Source organism: Copidosoma floridanum, unplaced genomic scaffold (assembly GCF_036245765.1).
Source record: "Copidosoma floridanum isolate Cflo_tuat_1 unplaced genomic scaffold, Cflo_Japanese_pri ptg000007l, whole genome shotgun sequence".
Lineage (NCBI taxonomy): Eukaryota > Metazoa > Arthropoda > Insecta > Hymenoptera > Encyrtidae > Copidosoma > Copidosoma floridanum.
In genome coordinates, this window is record NW_028321884.1 from 5,666,627 (window position 1) to 5,686,584 (window position 19,958).

The 19,958-nt window shown below is 33.6% G+C and overlaps 1 protein-coding gene across 2 annotated transcripts; it reads right to left on the reverse strand.

The window, feature by feature from the left end:
- Positions 1 to 3,222: 3,222 nt before the first annotated feature.
- LOC149375345 (uncharacterized) lies at positions 3,223 to 5,044 on the reverse strand. Of its 2 annotated transcripts, none has more exons than XM_089588943.1 (3): positions 4,826 to 5,044; positions 4,694 to 4,747; positions 3,223 to 3,484 (listed from the first exon to the last, which is right to left on the reverse strand). In XM_089588943.1, exons 1-3 carry the CDS (start codon positions 5,003 to 5,005, stop codon positions 3,269 to 3,271), a joined length of 450 nt encoding a protein of 149 aa, XP_089445069.1. In that variant the 5' UTR covers positions 5,006 to 5,044; the 3' UTR covers positions 3,223 to 3,268. The 2 variants fall into 2 exon arrangements, with proteins under 2 accessions (XP_089445069.1, XP_089445070.1); XM_089588944.1 differs by having other exon boundaries at positions 4,690 to 4,747.
- Between the last annotated feature and the right edge of the window lie 14,914 nt (positions 5,045 to 19,958).

Consider the following 19,958-nt stretch of genomic DNA (forward strand, 5'->3'; position numbering starts at 1 on the left):
CAGGTTTACTCGATCGCAGTGACCATAGCGGATCTTCCCGTGAAATACCCCAAAATAAAAAATTACTCAAAAACACTATTCATAGTATTTTTAAACAGCGACAATGATTTCAAGAAATTCTCGCACTTCTCCAAGGATCATAACCTATCGCCACATGTTTGGTTATTATTATTCGAGTCAGCTGCCACTGGACAAATTGTCAACGTATGTCGATGTCCTAAAAAAAATTATTTCCACCTAAACGCAGCAAGTGAGGTGTTAATCAAATGTGGAGATAATCAAGACATTAATGAATGGTTTACCTTTAGCTCTGAGAATGAATTACAAGTTAACAAATTATTTAAGTGGAGCAAGGCAAACAAATTAATCCTCGAAGTCGATCGAGTTTTCACTGAGAGACGGAAGACTCTGACAGGAGCGTCGACTAAAATTTTTGGGCAGGTAACGAATTTATTAAGTACAACGTTGGTTCATTTTGAAACAACAATTATTGCATGAAAAGAAATTAATTACTTTTTGGCAAATATTGCAGCCTTCTTCTTTTTATTCTAAAGTAGTTGAAGATTTTGCATCGGACTCTGGATTAGCATTTGAGTATAAAAACTTCACCTACATCAAAAAAAAACGAATACAAGTGTTAAAAATACGTCCATCAATTCCACAAAATTATTTAATGAAAGTATTATTGTGACTGGAGAATATTTAATAAATGAAAATAGAAATGAAGCTACGGTAACGATTGAAATCACAGATCTTCAAGATTTTTTGTATTATAAATTACCTGATTCCAAGGAAATTCCATGGACAGCATATTTTGAGGTATAAAAATTTATAGTATGAAGTAATCATGACTTTATTTCTTTGTAACGTTTAATTTAATTTTTGTTGAAAAGGTTTTCAGCAAGTGTATCTGGTACTTCTTGGTTATACTTATAGTTATTTCGTCAATATTATTTAGTTTAATTTTAGTATTACATAATGATAGAAGAGGATTTATCTATAAACTGTCGGATGGCTTTTCAAACGTATGGCGAGTGTTCGTCCACCAGGAATATACAGGTAAAATATTACGGGATTTCTGACAAAACTAAAACAAAAAAATTTACACAGCCTTATTGATACCATATCATGCACGATTTTTATAAGAATCATCAGGTACAATTAACTTTAGCGAAATTTAGGTCATTTCGAGCGGTCCTTATGGTTTTAATTTTTCTTTTATGTTTTTTAAACAAAAAGTACTATTTCTTTCAAAAAAAAAAAGGTGATAACGAGAACAAAGTTAGTTATAATTGAATTCACATGTATTTATTTATTCTGAAGCAATACGTTACGGTTATTTCGGTACACTGTCCCCTTATCAGACAAATAGCGCATAGCTACTACAACACATATAAATTCATCGTCCCTAAAGGCTCTAAAAATTTTAAAATTTTTTCGGTAATCAAATTCAAACTTAATTTAAATTCTGAACATTATATAAAAAAACTTATTTTATGATATTATTAGAGCTCCAAGAACGATGTAAATGAAAAATTGAGCTTATTGTTGAAGGATATGGATAGTATGCCTACAAACATGGATGAAGTCTTGGATCAGGTAATTTCAAATATTGAGTTTGTGTGTTAGTTAAATTTTTAAAATATCTGACGATGCATCATCTTTCGCAAAAAATATCAAAAATTATTTTTAACACTTTTTTTATAACATTTTATAATTTTTCTTGAAATAGTAGTAAAAATATTTTTCAAAGAATAGAGTTCTTACATTCTACTATAGAAAATGATTTATATCAGGAATATCAATTCAATAAAAGTCATTAAATATATCTGAAACGTTTCCCATGGAAAATAGTATTATAAAGACATTATCAAATATTACAATGTACTAGTTACAAACTGATACATTGTACATCAGAGCGATTCCCAAAAGTTTTTGAAAGCTACAAAGATATAATAAATTGAAACAGATTATTTTCCAGCGTATAAATCATTCAAAGTTTTTTTTTAATTTTAGATTTGCAATGAGAAGGTAGCTTATTATTCAGCTGACGTAGTACCAAATTTATTAATTTTACAGTCACGTTGCAAAGTCCATGCTATTTCACTAGGTAATTCTAGGAAAAAGGTATTTCTTTGAGAAAAGAAGACCCAATTCTTGGATTATTAAATCATTAGTAAGTATTTGTAAGTAAAAATTATTTTCCAAGAATTTTAACAACGTTTTTTTCAGTCTGCAGAAAAACAGAGAGAATGGAATAATGTCCCGAAAAAAAAAAGCTCTTCATCCCAGACATCTCGTTGTAAAAGAAGTTTCATTTACATCATTTGGTATTACTGAGCTCGCTCCACTGTTTGTATTTTTACTAAGTGGATTTGTCCTTAGCTTAATCGTATTGTTATATGAGAAATATCACAGACGGATAGTACTGTATTTAGTAAGAAAACAATGTCGGAAAATCAAGAAACTTAGGAAACCAAAAAAAACCAACCGTTTGTACAATGATGGGAAGCCATTTTCAGTTTACTCTCAGTACAGGGACACGCAGCCACGTCCTTTGTGGCCTTATACCCCATAAGCCCATAAGAAGGTGATCGTGGTACAGCAAATCACAAAAATTAATTTTTCATTTAAAATTAATGGCCGAAAGCGCAACATTCCCCCTAGGCAAAAACTCGCATTCTCAGCTCAAAGAAAAGTATTTTTCCGCCCTCGGGTGGTTTTGGGAGGCTAGTACTTCCTCGGGCAAAAAAGCAGGTTTCCGATACTCGTTCGAAAAGTCTCCTTTACGAACCTCGTTACGGACCTCGCCTTCGGCTTGGGCCGCAAACCTCTCAGTTCGCAAACAAAGACTTTTCAAACTCGTTGGAAAACTACTATTGCCGCAATCAGCGTGTTTTCCACCCACGCCTATGGCTCGGGCAATTTCCACGCAGATTACGCCAAAATACTTCTCGAGTAGTCGAACAAAGTCAATATTTATATACATATATATACACATACACACACAGAGTGTGTACATTTGTTTAAGAAACTTACCGTATTACGGGCGTTTTTGCAGTAGACTCTCAAAATATAAGTATCTGTATTGTGTGTTGGACAAAAAATTTCACTATGTATTGATATGATTAAAACTAAAAGATCGCAAATTGTTTTACTTAATTATTAATGAATAAAATTGATTAAGTAATGAAATGATATCATTTTTTTATTCCTTCTGTTTCTACAATTTTTTTTGTTGACTGTAACCGTGAATCATTCGATATGTTTAATTTTGGTTACAGTCTGGTACATCGACAACTGACTCGTTTTTTGAAGGAAGACGGACACATAGAACTTTGTCAGAGTAAAGTCTTGCCTCAATGCTATCCACATCGCACTCATCTGGGATGGTACATTTTATAATGAGTTGTGGGAAAGCATTTACAGAGTCGTCTTGCTCATTTTTCCTAATGCCCCTGACAAAAATGGATTCATCACTGACCTGAAAATTAAACATATTTTTCTAACTAACAAATTTTTTTCTAATGAAATAAGCTTCATACATTTAAATTAAACAGTATCTTAAGACACCTGACAAGCGGAGATTTTTATCCATACCTATTGTATGATCAAAATTTTTTACGAAGCAGAACATAAGTCTAATAAGCAAAGACTTTTCAACTTGATTTTAGCGGCTCCTATCGAGTTGTGGCTGGCGTAAATGTAATCATTTTATCTGTGGCGAAGTGCGGCTATGTAATGAGCTTCATTTTCTCAACTATAATGACTGAGTCGTTTCTTAATTACAGTCAAATTGCGGTTGAGTGATTTTCCGGGGCGGTTAAACTATGTCTTTGTATTTACAACACATGTAAGTTCATATTTATTCTATCGTGTACGTTGTTTATTACTTTATACAAATTGTCATTTTATCCATACTGCACCGGCGTCTATTTTGAAAGTTGATGCACAAACTACCCCAAAAAGAGCATTTCCATTTTTTCAGGCATTAGCCTAGTCAGCAAGTAGACGCAAATTTTTTCCAGTGCCATTTTTTATAAAATTTAATAACTTTTTCTATTATAAAAATGAAGTTCCGTGTAAGTTAATGGAGACGATCACACATGTACAATAACAAGTACATGTGTAGATTTAAAACAGTTTTGTACAATAAAGTACAGCGTTGAGTTCGTTATTAATGCTCAACTTACGTAATGGCCTCATTGAACACGATGACAACCACCGTCATAATCCTGTCTAGGAGGCTGTTGTCAATCGAAATAAAATTAGCAATAGCTTGAAACGTAAAACGTTAACCAATTTTTCACCGCGATTATCGGAATTAGTTCGCAGCAAGATAAACAACGACGAGCACTAATTTACAGTGCACGATTTGGATCGATTTCTTTTCTAGAAAAATTAATTTGCTTGTTGCACAGAATCACATTCTTTGTGACGGAAAAATTTCGTTATTTACCAAGTAGCAATTTGAAAGTTACTTTCCGCAATTTGACATAATTAATTAAAAATAGACATAGCCACCATTTGACACTAATAAAGAAATGGTGATTATTGCTTAGCCACAACTCGACAAACTCTCTTTTTTTAGCCACAATTCAACATTTGCGATCTTAGTATTAAACAGGAAAAAGATTATATGTTCAAAAAGTAAAACAAGAAAAAGATATAAATAAAGAACCTCCATACTTACGACGACGCTAATTGTGTCCTCGACGAATTCCGTGCAGTCTACTTCCCTCTGATCCTACAAAAATGCCACTTTATTGATTTTTTTTTTTTTTATTAATATTATTTTTGTGTGTATCATTGCTCATGGCCTTACCTCATTAGAAATTGAGGCATGCAAATCTTTGTGGAGTACAATATGTTTCAACACTTTAGGCGTGTTGCTGGGAGACATGATCTGATGACCCGCTAAATCCATATCTGTTAAAAATTGTTTTTCCTTTACACCTGAGCCTTCTAGACCTGATGGTCCATTATTACAATCGTCCATGGACATTTTGATAAAAATACTAGAAAATAATAGCGTAAGTGTTAGTCTGAATAAGTCTGAGGAGTCACTGGCGTACAACAAAGTAGATTCTAGTGTTACTACGTGTCACGCGCGTGACACCACTGCCGTATTTAGGAAGACACCGGAGTAGAGTCCATGAACAAAGAATGACGAATAGGTGCGACCAATCAACACTATCCAAAGTTCATATGCTATTTTTTTGGGATGAGTTAATTAAACAATAAGTTTGATTTAACTTTAAATTTAACAACTTGATTTCTGTGTAAAAGAGAACGCTTTTTTCCGTATATCATCGCCATAAATAATTTATGAAATTAATAACAACGCAAAAAATTGCCGTTATCGAAAAGGAAGCATAATTGTGCTAGCTTGATCAAAACTTACATCAATTTTAGTGTTATGATCGATTAAACCTGTGGGACAATTGCAGTATCTTTAAACGTTTTATATTACGTCTGTAGCAGTCGAGACATCTTCTATTGTTTCTGACGGTACCATATTTTTTTTGTTCAAATCAACGCGTCCTTTAAATACAATGAGGCCTCTGTTCGTTAGGAAAAAAATTTGTTCTATAAAATATTCATCTACATGAGATAGAAGAAGATAGAGATATTAAAAACAAAATAAACGATATCACATTTGTCAAAAGATATGACAATTTTGTCGTTTCAACGAATAAAACCAATAAAGTATACGTACGAGTCAAGGTTTAAAAGAGAGGTCGTGTAGAAATCATAAGCTTTTTTAAGTAGTACTATTAAGTTTATATCGAATGCAATATTAATAAGGGAAATCTTAAAAAGTATAAGTAGAATGGAGACGATGCACAGATTTCGTAAAAAATTAAAAGAGTAAAATATAGTGTCAATGAGTTTTTCATGTTACGTTAACTTGTAATCTTCAACTTGCAAAGAAATTATATTGTTACTGGTAATGTTACTATTATTATTGTTGTTATTATTATTATTGTTTACGCCATCTTGAAATAAAATAAATTATACCTCAATTTCACAACTGTAAAAAAAAAATTTTTTTTAATTAAAATACCATAAAAAAAATTTTTTTAAATAACATAAAAAAGACTTTCCCCTAAAGTCCATTCTCGCGACCCGATGGGCCAAGCGTATCTTCCGTTTGAGATGGTCCGAGTAGTACCCCCCGCCTCCCCCAACGCAACAGTGGGCCTCAGCTTCGTCCTCCGTGAGCAGCACACAGTTCCAAGGACTCCAGGGCTGGTCGAGCTCGTAACGCGGGAGACGCAAATCTCCCAGCTCCGAGCTTTCGCTCAGCACCGAGTGCCCGTGCCAGATGGTAAGCACCAAGTGTCGCAGGTCTGGCACCGACATTGCATCGGCCAAACCTTCGGGCTCAGCTGTACGAATTGCGCTTAGGAGCCTCGCGAAGGGGCCCATGTCCAGAGACATGCTCGAGTTGTCCCGCAGTCGCACGCAGCCTGAATATTTTATTTTTTTTATTTTATTTTTTTTTTTTTTTCATCATTGCCAACTTAAAATTGAGTGTGTCTAGATTCAGCCAAGATAAGTTGCGTAACTTGAAGTAGGAAAACTATTTGCTGTAATATGTCTTGGCTGCATTTGATATTTCTCTCCTTCTGAACAGTAAAAAGTAGCAACATGACAATAACATTAAAATATAATAATAAATAATTATTGAAATCTTTTTATCCGCTATATAATTGCAGGTTCACGCGGATCTTAGAGTTTATTTTACGGGTTTTCAAAAAAATTAAATGTACCGAGTTGCAGCAATATACCCTGAAAATGTACTATAGAATTGTTTATTTTTGATTTGTATATATACTCTTAAAAGAAACAAACTGTGTTTCTTTTTATTTACTATACAATAAAATTATACATAACGTCGGATTGTATTTTATGAAGTACCCTGAAATACCATGCAAACGTTATTTTAAAAAAAAGGTTTTAAATAATTTACTTGTTTACATTGTGTCATTTTTATACTAAAAGTTATCTTTCAAAAACATACGTAATTAGTGACATTATAAATATATAATAGTATTGGCAAAAAAAAAAAAGTTATCCAAAAAACGGAAGCAAAACTGTATTGTCATCGGATAGATGGGTATATTTATTGCTAATATACCTGAACACAATTTTTTTCCTCAAAAATTCTCCTCTTTCCTTTTTCAAGCGATAAAAATACCAGTAATTTATAGCTACTTTTCAGGGAATTATTGCCATTATCATGTACCGTATTGTGGCTAAAACTAAACCTTATTTTCATAGCTAAAAATTTCATATTAAGAAGGTTCAGCCACTACTTGCCGATGGTTACAATCTCGTATTGGTATTTCCATAATTACCCAAGCATTTGTTGAACGACTGCCTCCGCGAAGTGACGGGAAATTCGCCCCGCGGTCGGAGTCTGCAACAGCTCGCGCAAAAAATCTGGCTTTTCTCCAGCGACTCCCGAAACTCGTAATCACACCTTTCGACCCGGCACTCGTCCTGGACGCTCCGGCAGGTGCAGTTGTGCGAGTACCTTAAAAAAATTCAAAAAAAACCCTATCCACCATAAAAAACGTCCCCCTCACGATGGATATACATTCACGCAAAACGCACACCCCCCGAAGGTAAAAAATAAACAGCAGCAAACCACAAAATTGAATTTTAAGATAATATACTATGAATGAGAGCATTGTTGTACAAAAATTAAAATCCCAAAGAAATTATCACAAGTAGATAGTAGTATTTAAAATGTTTAAATGGTGAAGAAAATTACTCTTAAATATTGAATTTGAGCTGACGTATGCCACTATAAGTATACACGTGTGTGTAGGCGCATAACATTACGTAATAAGTGTGGATCAATAGATTTTAAAAATAGTAAAGATAGACTGACTAAATAGACTCTAAATTTAATTGATGATTTCAAGCGTTAATAACGTCATTATCCTTGTTTTTTAAGCGATTACGGAAGAAACTAAATTTATATTAATAACTTTATATTTAAAGTATTAAGAAATAAAATTTATTCTTAAAATGTAAGACTATCAATTTAAACTCTATGTAACCTAACTGATCAGACAAATGCGAATAAAAAGTCATTGATTTGATGACAGATGTGAGCTGAAAACTAAAAAATTATACTACTACTTACTCAACGCTGCTGTAGTGCATTAAAATTTCGATTTTTGGAAAATCGTTTTAATACTTAGTGTTGTTATTATTTAAAGTAATATTGTTATTGTTTTTACTAGATAAAAACAATGGTACACACATCCAACCAAGGCAAGCATAAGAAGTTCCACGGACCCGATGCTAATTCTGATGACATACTCCATCAAGTGCAAAGATACTCATTATAGCGTTTAACTTTTTCATGTGGTAAGTACATGTGGAGAAAACGTTGAAAATGAAAGTTATATTTAATATTTTGTCTCATAAAAATAGACTTTTTGTATTAACATTTGTAGTCTATAGTGTTGTTGTAAAACTTCAAACAAAAAAAATGCTTTAAAACAGCCAATAAATCGTTATGTTAGATATATGTGTAGTATGCGAGTAGTTACTTGTATAAAACTCAATGTAGTGTTAACAGTGTAATGTACAAATGCAAAATTATACATGATCATTGTTTTGTATGGGTCGTGCCAGGCAGAAGCTACCGTAGCGTGCTAGTGAACTGTTATCTTTTGCATTACTTACTCTAATCGATAAGCATTAAATAAAAGTACATTTCTTTTCACTTTTACAATTACCTAAGATTACACAACGCGTTACACAGCATCTGAATGTATTGTATGTTTCTTGTGAACATAGTGTTAAATACAAAATTTACAGATCGTGTTAAAATAATCTTTTTGGATTTGCTATTTCCGTTTATAGTGTCCTCCTGACGCAGTAACTTACGAGAATAGTTTTTAGTCTCGAAAAAATTGTTGTGAAATATAAAATTTTTCAATTTTATTACATTTACTGACAAGATATTGTATTATAACATGAATGTATGTAATACTTGACTATTTAAATGGTCCCCAAATCAAATCTTAAAACTTAAAATGACACGTTTTACTCTGGATACCAGTAGACTGATCGTGCCTTACATGCAAGATTTAGGTTTACTGGCTTATTTTCAATAAATATCATCTACGTTTATAACCTAATATGCAACTGACAAAAGTGTCTCTCTACAATTGTATTGTTACTCATTTATCATAATTCGCTAAACATACATGAAATCATAAAGACAAAGGAACAGGTGAAAATATAAACAAACCATTTACTCACGAATACGTTAAAGGAATAATATTTTTTTTTACTTAAGAGGTTTTTTTCTTGAACATTTAGACGTTGACTGTGTCCTCAGTAGGAAAAATAAAGTTCGCACCTGGTGCGCATCCAACCACCAAAAGCGAAGCAGGGCCCAAGGGACTCTTTGTGCTTGCCCTGGTGACATGTGCCACCAGGTACGAACACTACTATTTCGTGAGTATTTGCTGTGGGTTTATTGAGCAACAATATTTTGTCCACATCGAAGAACTTGAAGCTCATGAAACAATTTTGAACAACAAATTCAAGAGCTAATTTTATACGACATTTGCGAGACCTACCGTATTACGGGCGTTTTTGCAGTAGACTCTCAAACTCTAAGTATCTGTATTATGTGTTGGACAAAAAAATTTCACTTTGTATTGATATGATTAAACCTGTAAGATCTGAAATTGTTTTGGTTGATTATTTGTAAATAAAATTGATTAGGTAATGAATTGACGTCATTTTTTTATTCCTTCTCTTTCAACATTTTCTTGTGTTCACTGTAACTGTGAATCATTCGATATTTTAAATTTTGGTTACAATCTGGTACATCGAAAACTGACTTGTTTTTTGGAGGAAGACGAATACATAGAACGTTGTCAGAGCAAAGTCTTGCCTTAATGCTATCCACATCGCACTCATCTGGGATGTTATATTTTATAATGAGTTGTGGGAAAGCATTTATAGTGTCGTCTTGTTCACTTTTTTTTATGCCCGTAATTAAAATTGATTTACCACTGGGCTAAAAATTAAACGTATTTTTCTAATTAACATTTTTTTTTTCCTAATAAAATAAGCTTCATACATTTAAATTAAACAGTATCATAAGACACCTGACAAGCGGAGATTTTTATCCATACCTCATCTAGTCAGCTTATCTTTTTTAACTTAATTTCAACAGCTCATATTGAGTTACGGCTGGCGTAAATGTAAGCATTTTATCAGTATCGAGGTGCGGCTAAGTAATGAGCTTCATTTTTTTATCTACGTCGAATTAAGACTGAGCCGTTTCTAAATCTTTATCGAATTCCGGTTCAGTAATTTTCCTGGGCGGTTAAACTATGTCTTTGTATTTACAACACATGTAAGTTCATATTTATTCTATCGTGTACGTTGTTTATTACTTTATACAAATTGTCATTTTATCCATACTGCACCGGCGTCTATTTTGAAAGTTGATGCACAAACTACCCCAAAAAGAGCATTTCCATTTTTTCAGGCATTAGCCTAGTCAGCAAGTAGACGCAAATTTTTTCCAGTGCCATTTTTTATAAAATTTAATAACTTTTTCTATTATAAAAATGAAGTTCCGTGTAAGTTAATGGAGACGATCACACATGTACAATAACAAGTACATGTGTAGATTTAAAACAGTTTTGTACAATAAAGTACAGCGTTGAGTTCGTTATTAATGCTCAAATTACGTAATGGCCTCATTGAACACGATGACAACCACCGTCATAATCCTGTCTAGGAGGCTGTTGTCAATCGAAATAAAATTAGCAATAGCTTGAAACGTAAAACGATAACCAATTTTTCACCGCGATTATCGGAATTAGTTCGCAGCAAGATAAACAACGACGAGCATTAATTCACAGTTTACGATTTGGATAAATTTTTTTCTAGATAAACTAATTTGCTCATTGTACAGAAACACATTCTTTAAACACACCAGTTTTTATGTTTACGACTGTTAATACAGTTATAGACTGCTAGGGCCTAAGTAAAGTGGGACAAAAAATCTCGTTACCCATCGATCAGTGAATGGAAAGTTACTTATCCGCAATTCGACACTTATAAAGAAACGGTAATTATCATTTAGCCACAACTCAACAAACTCTTTTTTTAGCCGCAATTCATCATTTGCGATCTTAGTATTAAACAGGAAAAAAGTAAATCAAGAAAAATCAATAAATAACGAACCTCCATATTGACGACGACGCTAATTGTGTCCTCGACGAATCCTGTGCAGTCTATTTTCCTCTGATCCTACAAAAATGCCGCTTTATTGATTTTTTTTTTGAAATTAAAAAAAAATAAAATATGTGTGTATCATTGCTCATGGCCTTACGTCATTAGAAATTGAGGCATGCAAATCTTTGTGGAGTACAAGATGTTTCAACTCCTTGGGCGTGTTACTGGGAGACATGATCTGATGACCCGCAAATTCTATATTTGTCAAAAATTGTTGGCAGTGCACATTTGAGCCTTCTAGACCTGATGGTCCATTATTACAATCGTCCATGGACATTTTGATAAAAATACTAGAAAATAATAGCGTAAGTGTTAGTCTGAATAAGTCTGAGGAGTCACTGGCGAACAACAAAGTAGATTCTAGTGTTACTACGTGTCGCGTGCGTGACATCACTGCCGTATTTAGGAAGATACGTGCATCGGAGTAGAGCCTACGAACAAAGAATGACGAATAGGTGCGACCAATCAACACTATCCGAAGTTCATATGCTATTTTTTTGGGATGAGTTAATTAAACAATAAGTTTGATTTAACTTTAAATTTAAAAACTTGATTTCTGTGTAAAAGAGAACGCTTTTTTCCGTATATCATCGCCATAAATAATTTATAAAATTAATAACAACGCAAAAAATTGCCGTTATCGAAAAGGAAGCATTATTGTACTAGCTTGATCAAAACTTACATCAATTTTAGTGTTATGATCGATTAAACCTGTAAGGCAATTGCAGTACCTTTAAATGTTGCAGACTTACTATTTTTACGTATTTTTTTTATCATCGATTAACGTTTTTTACCCAACAATTTTTTTTATTTAATAATAACTTTCAGAAATTGTTAATGAACCTCAGGATCCGTTATTGCTATATCATATTTTTTCACATTTTTTCTTTTTTTATGTTTAAAGATTATTTTAACAACAATACTTTTCTGAAACTTGCATCAGTTTTATAAGTGTCAAGAAAGTCTGACATCTTTTAATCTTGTTTTTAATTTATTGCTTTTACTTATTTATTTTTCGTTATTTTTTTTTCAATATCATTTCTCTTCTATCAAAATCACAATGAATAATTGGTTAACCTCTCGGTCACTCTCTTCCTTCCTCTTATTCTTATTTTTTCTCGTTATACCTGCGACTACGTTCGTTTTCCCTATACAGTATCTTCTAGAATGCGGTTCCCGACCCCAGTGCATTTCTACACTTGGATTTTATTTTTATTGTTTCCGTGATCATAGCTTCGTTTGCCGCACTTGCTTTGACTAGATGGAATCCCCAGTCTTGTGCGTTGCTGCTGATGAGTCATAATACGTTACAATAATCTCTTTTAAACTGACCAATTGCTCGAAGGCGTTAGAAAACTCAGAGATCTTCCTATCAAGCGTGTATGATTGACGTTTATAGGTCCTGTGTTTTATTTCCTTTGCTGTGCTCCCGTTTACGAATAGCGTGCTCGTTGTTTTTACCTCTATTTTCATGTTTTTTTTTCTTGTTCACGTACGCCAGTCTCTCATCAGTTAAGACTAGTGATATTATTTTGACTTCTACTGCAGATTAATCTACTCTCGATATTATTTGTTGAGTACCCTTTAATAATATTTCTCTGTGGTAGGCATCTTTTTTTTGTGATATTCTTCAGTTGAAAAGACGTTTTTCTAGGTCTTAAACCTAAAAGTAAATCTGCATGTCACTACTCTTTTTCCTAAAAATTAATGTTGAATTTTATAAATTAGCTTTTTTACTTCATTGCTTCTCGGATGTACTTAGAGACATTAAATCAGTTTCAAATCTGGCAGAGGAATCACTAATGGTAACTCCAATAGCGTGTATTTCCGGTATTAGAACTGAAGAACTACTGAATAAACATAATTTTTCTTTACGAATCCATCATAGTGAATATTATAAAATATTGTATGGTAACTAAATGCCCCTTGAGCAACTAAATTAAATTATGATTAATATCAAAGAATATTATCGCAAAATTAAAAAGTCCATGTGCATGGCTTTCCAGTCAATTCTATTGGCACTGTTTTCGGTAATAAATAAACGGACATACTATAAAAAAAAAGTAAATTTACTGGCTGATATTTCACGAATTTATTGTATTTGACGCTGTTTTGGCCGTTTCTGCCGTAGTAGAAACTTATTTCTTTGCTCCTAACGGTCCGTTATTCTTTTTCTTCAAATCAACGCGTCCTTCAAATACAATGAGGCCTCTGTTCGTTAGAAAAAAACAATTTTATTCTATGAAATATACATCCATATAAGTAAGAAGGAGATGGAGATTTAAAAACAAAATAAATGATATCACATTTGCCAAAAGATATGACTGTTTTGTTGGCTCGAAAAAAAACCAATACAGTATACGCACATGTCAAGGTTGAATAATGAGGTCGTGCAGAATCCATAAGTTTTTTTAAGTAGTACTATTAAGTTTATATAGGATGGAATATTAATAATAAAAATCTGAATGAGCAAAAAATGTCAATGGGATTTTCATATAACGTTAACTTGTTATATTCAACTTGCAAAAAAATGTTATTGTTACTGGTATTATCATTATTATTATTATTGTTGTTCTTGTTATGATCATTGCCTGCTCTATGTTGATATGTATTAAATCGTACCTCAATTTCAAAAATCATACAAAAAAGAAAGAAAAAAAAAACTCTCACCTAAAGTCTATCTTCGAGACCCGATGGGCCAAGCGTATCTTCCGTTTCAGATGGTCCGAGAAGTACCCCCCGCCACCCCCGACGCAACAGTGGGCCTCAGCTTCGTCCTCCGTGAGCAGCACACAGTTCCAAGGACTCCAGGGCTGGTCGAGCTCGTAACGCGGGAGACGCAAATCTCCCAGCTCCGAGCTTTCGCTGAGCACCGAGTGCCCGTGCCATATGGTAAGCACCAAGTGTCGCAGGTCTGGCACCGACATTGCATCGGCCAAACCTTCGGGCTCAGCTGTACGAATTGCGCTTAGGAGACTCGCGAAGGGGCCCATGTCCAGAGGCATGCTCGAGTTGTCCTGCAGTTGCACGCAGCCTGAATATTTTATTTATTTTTTATTTATTTTTTTTTCTTCTGCCCCCTTGAAAAAAAAATAATAAACGATAATAAAACAAAATAAAATCTCGAAATTGATTATCGAGCACACATAGAGCCGGTAGAAAATAAAGGTCTAAAAATAACAAATACAATATTTACATTTTCGGGCACGATAACTACTCAGCGTGAATTAACATTTTAATTCATTGATTTAAAAGAAATAATTTATTAAAATAAAATTACAAAGTTATTTTTACGTAAAGTGCATAAAGTAATATTTCTTGATTGGAGGATTTTTGTACATTTTAATTTTTTCTTTGCCATGTAGAGACTAACAACTGCACACTGAACTGCTCCCACACAATCCGCGGCAAATTGTTACACAATTTTTAAAATTTTTAACAAAAAACTGGGTAAAATACAATTATTCTCCAAAACACATCTCAATTATTTCTAAAGTCTATCCTTGTGGTCCAATTATTAGATTGTATAAGATTCTTTGCTATACAAGATTGAAAGTTTGTTTTATTTGTACACTACAGCCACACAAATAATCCTAATTAAACTTGTTGAATGTACAAGACAGGTGTTTAAGGGTGGAGGAGATAACTTTTATTTCTTGCTTTTAATCATATAATAGTTTACAAAAAAAATATGAATAAATAAGACTTATTTAGACTTCTATATGAACATAAAGGTATTAAATTTTAACAAAAATTTTTTTTTAGGCTACGTAAAAATCTCTGTTCTGCAACAAAAACTTACGGAGAACACGATTCATGTAGTAACACGATATAATCTTTTTTTTTTTTTTTTAAAAGGTTCTAACCTCTAGAGAGGCATGAACACTAATTTTATTCAACAAATTTACATTACACAGTATATTACATACTCTACGCAACGTAGAAAATACATTAATGAACCTAAAATACAGAATGACAGGACAATGCGCCAATACAAAACGTGCTGTTACAATTTTGGATAGAAAAATGAGAAAAGGCACTCAACATAAACACGACAATTTCAAGTTCTAAAATGGCTACACTTACAAAACTATACCTTGAACGGTACTACAAACCAGATACATATACCAATACGAATGTTAATCACTTTAAGGTCTCTTATCATATATAGTCTTTGGTTAGAATATAGATCACAGTTCCATAAAACATGGTTAAGGGATTGTTCCTCATAACCGCACTTACACCTAGGATCACTGATAATACATTTACAAAATAGACTCTCAGCTAGGCTATGATGGTTTGATCTCATTCTATTAATAGTGACTATGCACTGTCGTGACAAGCCTATACCGTGGAACCAAGGCTTTTTCCGGGGAGAGTGATAAAACTCAAAATATGTTTTACCCTTGTGCCGGCTCTCGTAAATGTTATTGTTTGCGGACATAATATAACAGGACTGTTTAAAGTGATGGAATAAGTCCGTGTAGTTTATAAGTAATATTGCAGGAGAAATTACAGAGGTTGCCGATTTGGCTAAGGAATCTACAAAATCATTATTTAAAATGCGTGAGTAGGAGGGAATCCATACAAGTTTTACAAAATTGTTAGGATATTTAGTTGTATATGACAGATATTTACATTTAATGTTAAAAATATTATAATTGGTCGAGATGTTATAAGATGGAGAAGAGAGGCTAGAAATTGCACTAAGGGAATCGCTAAAGATGATAAAATTACGATTAGAAAATGATAATATTAGATCGAAGGCTGCTGAAATAGCCACATATTCTGCCGAAAAAATGGAAGCATAATGTGGTAGACTTGTTGAAAATTGGCACTTCAAGGTGGGGCAGAATACAGCTGAGTCTACAGCGGTGGCCCCAGGGATCTTACTGCCATCAGTGAAAATTGGTATAGCATCTAGCTCATTGGTCAGTTCGGAGATTAGCAGATCTGGGGAGTTAGAGGAGTAAAGACGTTTACCAAAGTACATATCTGCAGGTATACTGGAATGAATAGAATGGAAATCATAATTATATATACCGAAGTGCTGTTGCGAATAAATAGGATAATTGTGAGTGGGAAAGGAGTTGATGCAAGATATAAAAAGTCTCTTAGAACGAAAATTACTGTAATTGGTTACATAATGCACGAGCAGAGTAAATGTTTCTGAAGACGAGTAGCTAGAGATCTTCGCTAGATAGCATTTACATAGAAATTCCGTGCGAGTTTTAAGAGACATCATCTTGGATTCTTCAAGAAGAATATTTGTAGGGGTACTAGCTCGAAATCATAAGGCAAGTCTAATTGCCGAATATTGGATTTTTTCCAATTTGTTTCTTAGGTTAACATTATTGGGATAGTAAATAAAGCATGCGTATTCTATAATAGAGCGGATAAAGCTTTTATAAATAATAATTAGCGTTTCGGGGTGGGCACCCCACCAGACACCGCAATGAAACCGGATGATGTTTAACGCGACGCAACATCTGCCTTGAACATGAGAAATATGCTTCTTGAAAAGAAATTGGTAATCCAAAATGACGCCTAAAAATTTGACATTGTAACAAGAGAAGATCTCGAGATTATTAAGCCAGATAGACGTGGAACCTGGTTTAACGTTTCTTTTGTTTATATGCAAAAATTTGGTTTTAGGAAGAGATAAATTGAGACCAATTTGAAGAGCATTGAAATCAATGGTTAACAGAGCATCTTGGAGAAGAGTTATATTATTGTTTTTAGACGACTTGACGTAAAGAGCGACGTCATCAGCAAAAATAGAAATTTTTATTTGGGGGGGTATGTTTGTTATCAAGGAGCAAGAATATAACGAATACAGCAAGGGACTAACGACCGAACCTTGTGGTACCCCTTTGTGAGCCATAAGAAAGGAGTCAAAAAGGTCTGTAAAAATGAATCGTTCAAAGGTAATAAATTTAACAAAATGAAGAACCTGTGGGGAACATCCCAGATGCGCCAGCTTATCTAATAGAATATTCACGTTAACATTATCAAAAGCGCCCTCAATATCTAAAAAAACAGCAAACACTTTTGCTTGTCCATAAAGGCAGTGTCAACCGTAAGAGCAAGGTTAAAAAGATTGTCAAGACAAGAGTTACCACGTCTGAAACCGTGCTGAGAGGCAGGTAACCAGTGATTAACCTCAGAATACCATTGAATACGATTTTTGATAAGGGTTTCCATAAGTTTACAAAAGCAGGATGAAAGTGAGATGGTCCTTGAGCCACCACCGTTCGGCTTCTTGATAAACTGAACAAAGAAATTCTTCCAGGACTCAGGGTAGGTGCTGGAAGTATACATTTCGTTAAAGATGTCTAGTAAGAGGAGAAGGAATTTATTAGACAATTTTTTAATAGCCTCAAAACTAATACCGTCCATGCCAGGGGCTGACTTGGTATTCTTTTGAAGAAGAGCGACATTGAGTTCTGCAAAAGAGAAAGGTGCGTCAAGGAACTCGTTAGCGTGACAAGGAGGAAAAACAGCTGGGTCAGTAGGAGCCCAAGGTGGGCAGATTTTTTTAAGGGCTGTCAAATCTGAGCCATTAAAGCACGGGTTCTCGGGAACATGCGAGGGTTTGAGTTTCATCCACGCATTTTTGAAAATACGGCACTTATTTCAAACATATGACATGCTAGAGCGAAAGTTAAGGGATTCAGCAAAATTAATAAAAGAAGCTTTCTTTTTGCCTCTAAATAACTTTTTAGCTTCAGCGCAGCGTTTTTTATAGAGGATCAGTCATTGGGGTCGCAAGAGAAAAGACATTTTTTGTAAGCTGCAGTGCGTAATCTTCTCGCCCGGTCACAGTCTTGGTCCCACCATGGAACGGGGTTGGAATGATTACGTTTAGAGATCCTCTTTCCAGATGGGGTACATCGTTTAATAGCATTTAAGAAAAATTCATAAAAAAAAATGAATTTATCAACTGGGGACAGACTATCAAAACTGTCATCATAGAACTGGAGGATTTCATTCTCCATAAAAATTCCAACCTGATTCCAATCTGTAGGAACAGAATTAATCTTAAATGATCTTTTTACATGGACGTATTTAGCCGTATTAACTTCGAAGCAAATAGGAAAGTGGTCAGATCCAAACTTATCCTCACCAACTTGATAACTAATAGAAGAACTCAAGTTCTTTGATGATAATATAAGGTCTAAGTAAGAAAAATAGTTTCTACGTTCATCGGAATAGGTTTTAGTATCAAAATTGTGCAAAACAAGATCATGAGATTTAAAGGCATTTTCAAAATATATACCATTGCTATCTGTATCCTCACAGTTCCAAGAAACATTGTGTGCGTTAAAATCGCCAACTAAAATAGAATAAGGTAAAGGGCCCATCTATGAGACAGTTTTTTACCACTTTTTTTGCTATTAAATTAATGTACACTCTCTATGAGCGGAAATATATCAAGTTTTGGTATCAATGAAAGCATTAGATCATTACGAATAATATTATAATTTTTAAATTCAAATAAAACGTTAAAAAATAATTTTATAAACAAATATAAACAGGATGGAAATGCACCTATTAATGAGACACATTGAATCTGTAGGGCCCTGTGTATGAGACACACGTCCGTTACTATGAGACACCCATGTTATTTAAATGCGTCTTGAGTGTCTCTTAATAGGGACAACACATGTTTGAGGTTATGTTTTCACATTGTACCTATGTATGAGACAGGGTCTTACAATAAAATTCTTTATTATTTAATAACGTTTGAAGTTCTTTAAAATATTTGTTTATTCAAAAGATTATATTATAATGATATTAAAAAAAATTTCTTTTCATGTTTAAGTATTACGTATATAAATTAAACTGGGTGTCTCATGCATAGGTACCGATTTTAAAATTGTCTCATAGATGGGCCCTTTACCTTAATGCGAAGAATCAATATTTTGCACAATTTCATCCCAGAAACTCTGTGGGAGAGTATTACCCGGAGCTCTATAACAAAAGAAAATATCAAGTGGTGGGGATAGATTAGTTACATTGATACCACACAGTTCAACAGTATCGTCTGTAGAGAAAGTAACTATTTCTTTATATTTAATACTGTTGCGAATAAAGACGACAATGCCTCCACCCGCAGCATAAGTACGGTCGCATCTGTATGTACAATATCCTGGAAGGTGAAAAACATTGTTATCCTTAAGAAAAGATTCCACACAGACGATAATGTCAAATCCAATAGTGATTTTTTTGAACTCTAATATTTTAGTTAAAAGACTTCTGATGTTCCAATGTAATATTTTTAAAGAGTATTCTGTAGTATACGGGTTATTAATCGCGGTATTATCCATAATAAACTTGAATAGTATAAATAAAGATATCGAGATAATAACCTTTTTTTTTTTTTTTGTTTTTTTATTTATTTATAAGATCTAAAATTTATAAAAACCAGAATTTACGACTTCATCTTCATCTTCGCTGTGACTAGCCTGAATGTGAGAGAGATCCGAGTAATTGACTGTATTAAAACTTGATTCAAGTAACTTAGCCACATGTAAGTCATATCTGGAGTTGAAATCATCGGGAGCATGAACCTGGTGTCCTGATGAAGGCTGAGAGTAGGATGTACTAGTAGAGCTGTTACGCCGAGGGCTGGACTGCAAGTTATAACTAGGCAGATTACGATG

Coding starts and splice junctions, on each gene's coding strand:
- LOC149375345 (XM_089588943.1), bottom strand. CDS start 5,005: ATGTCCATGGACGATTGTAATAATGGACCATCAGGTCTAGAAGGCTCA. Junction 4,748..4,825: donor ATGCCTCAATTTCTAATGAG/GTAAGGCCATGA, acceptor GCATTTTTGTAG/GATCAGAGGGAAGTAGACTG. Junction 3,485..4,693: donor AGGACACAATTAGCGTCGTC/GTAAGTATGGAG, acceptor TTTAATTTTCAG/GTCAGTGATGAATCCATTTT.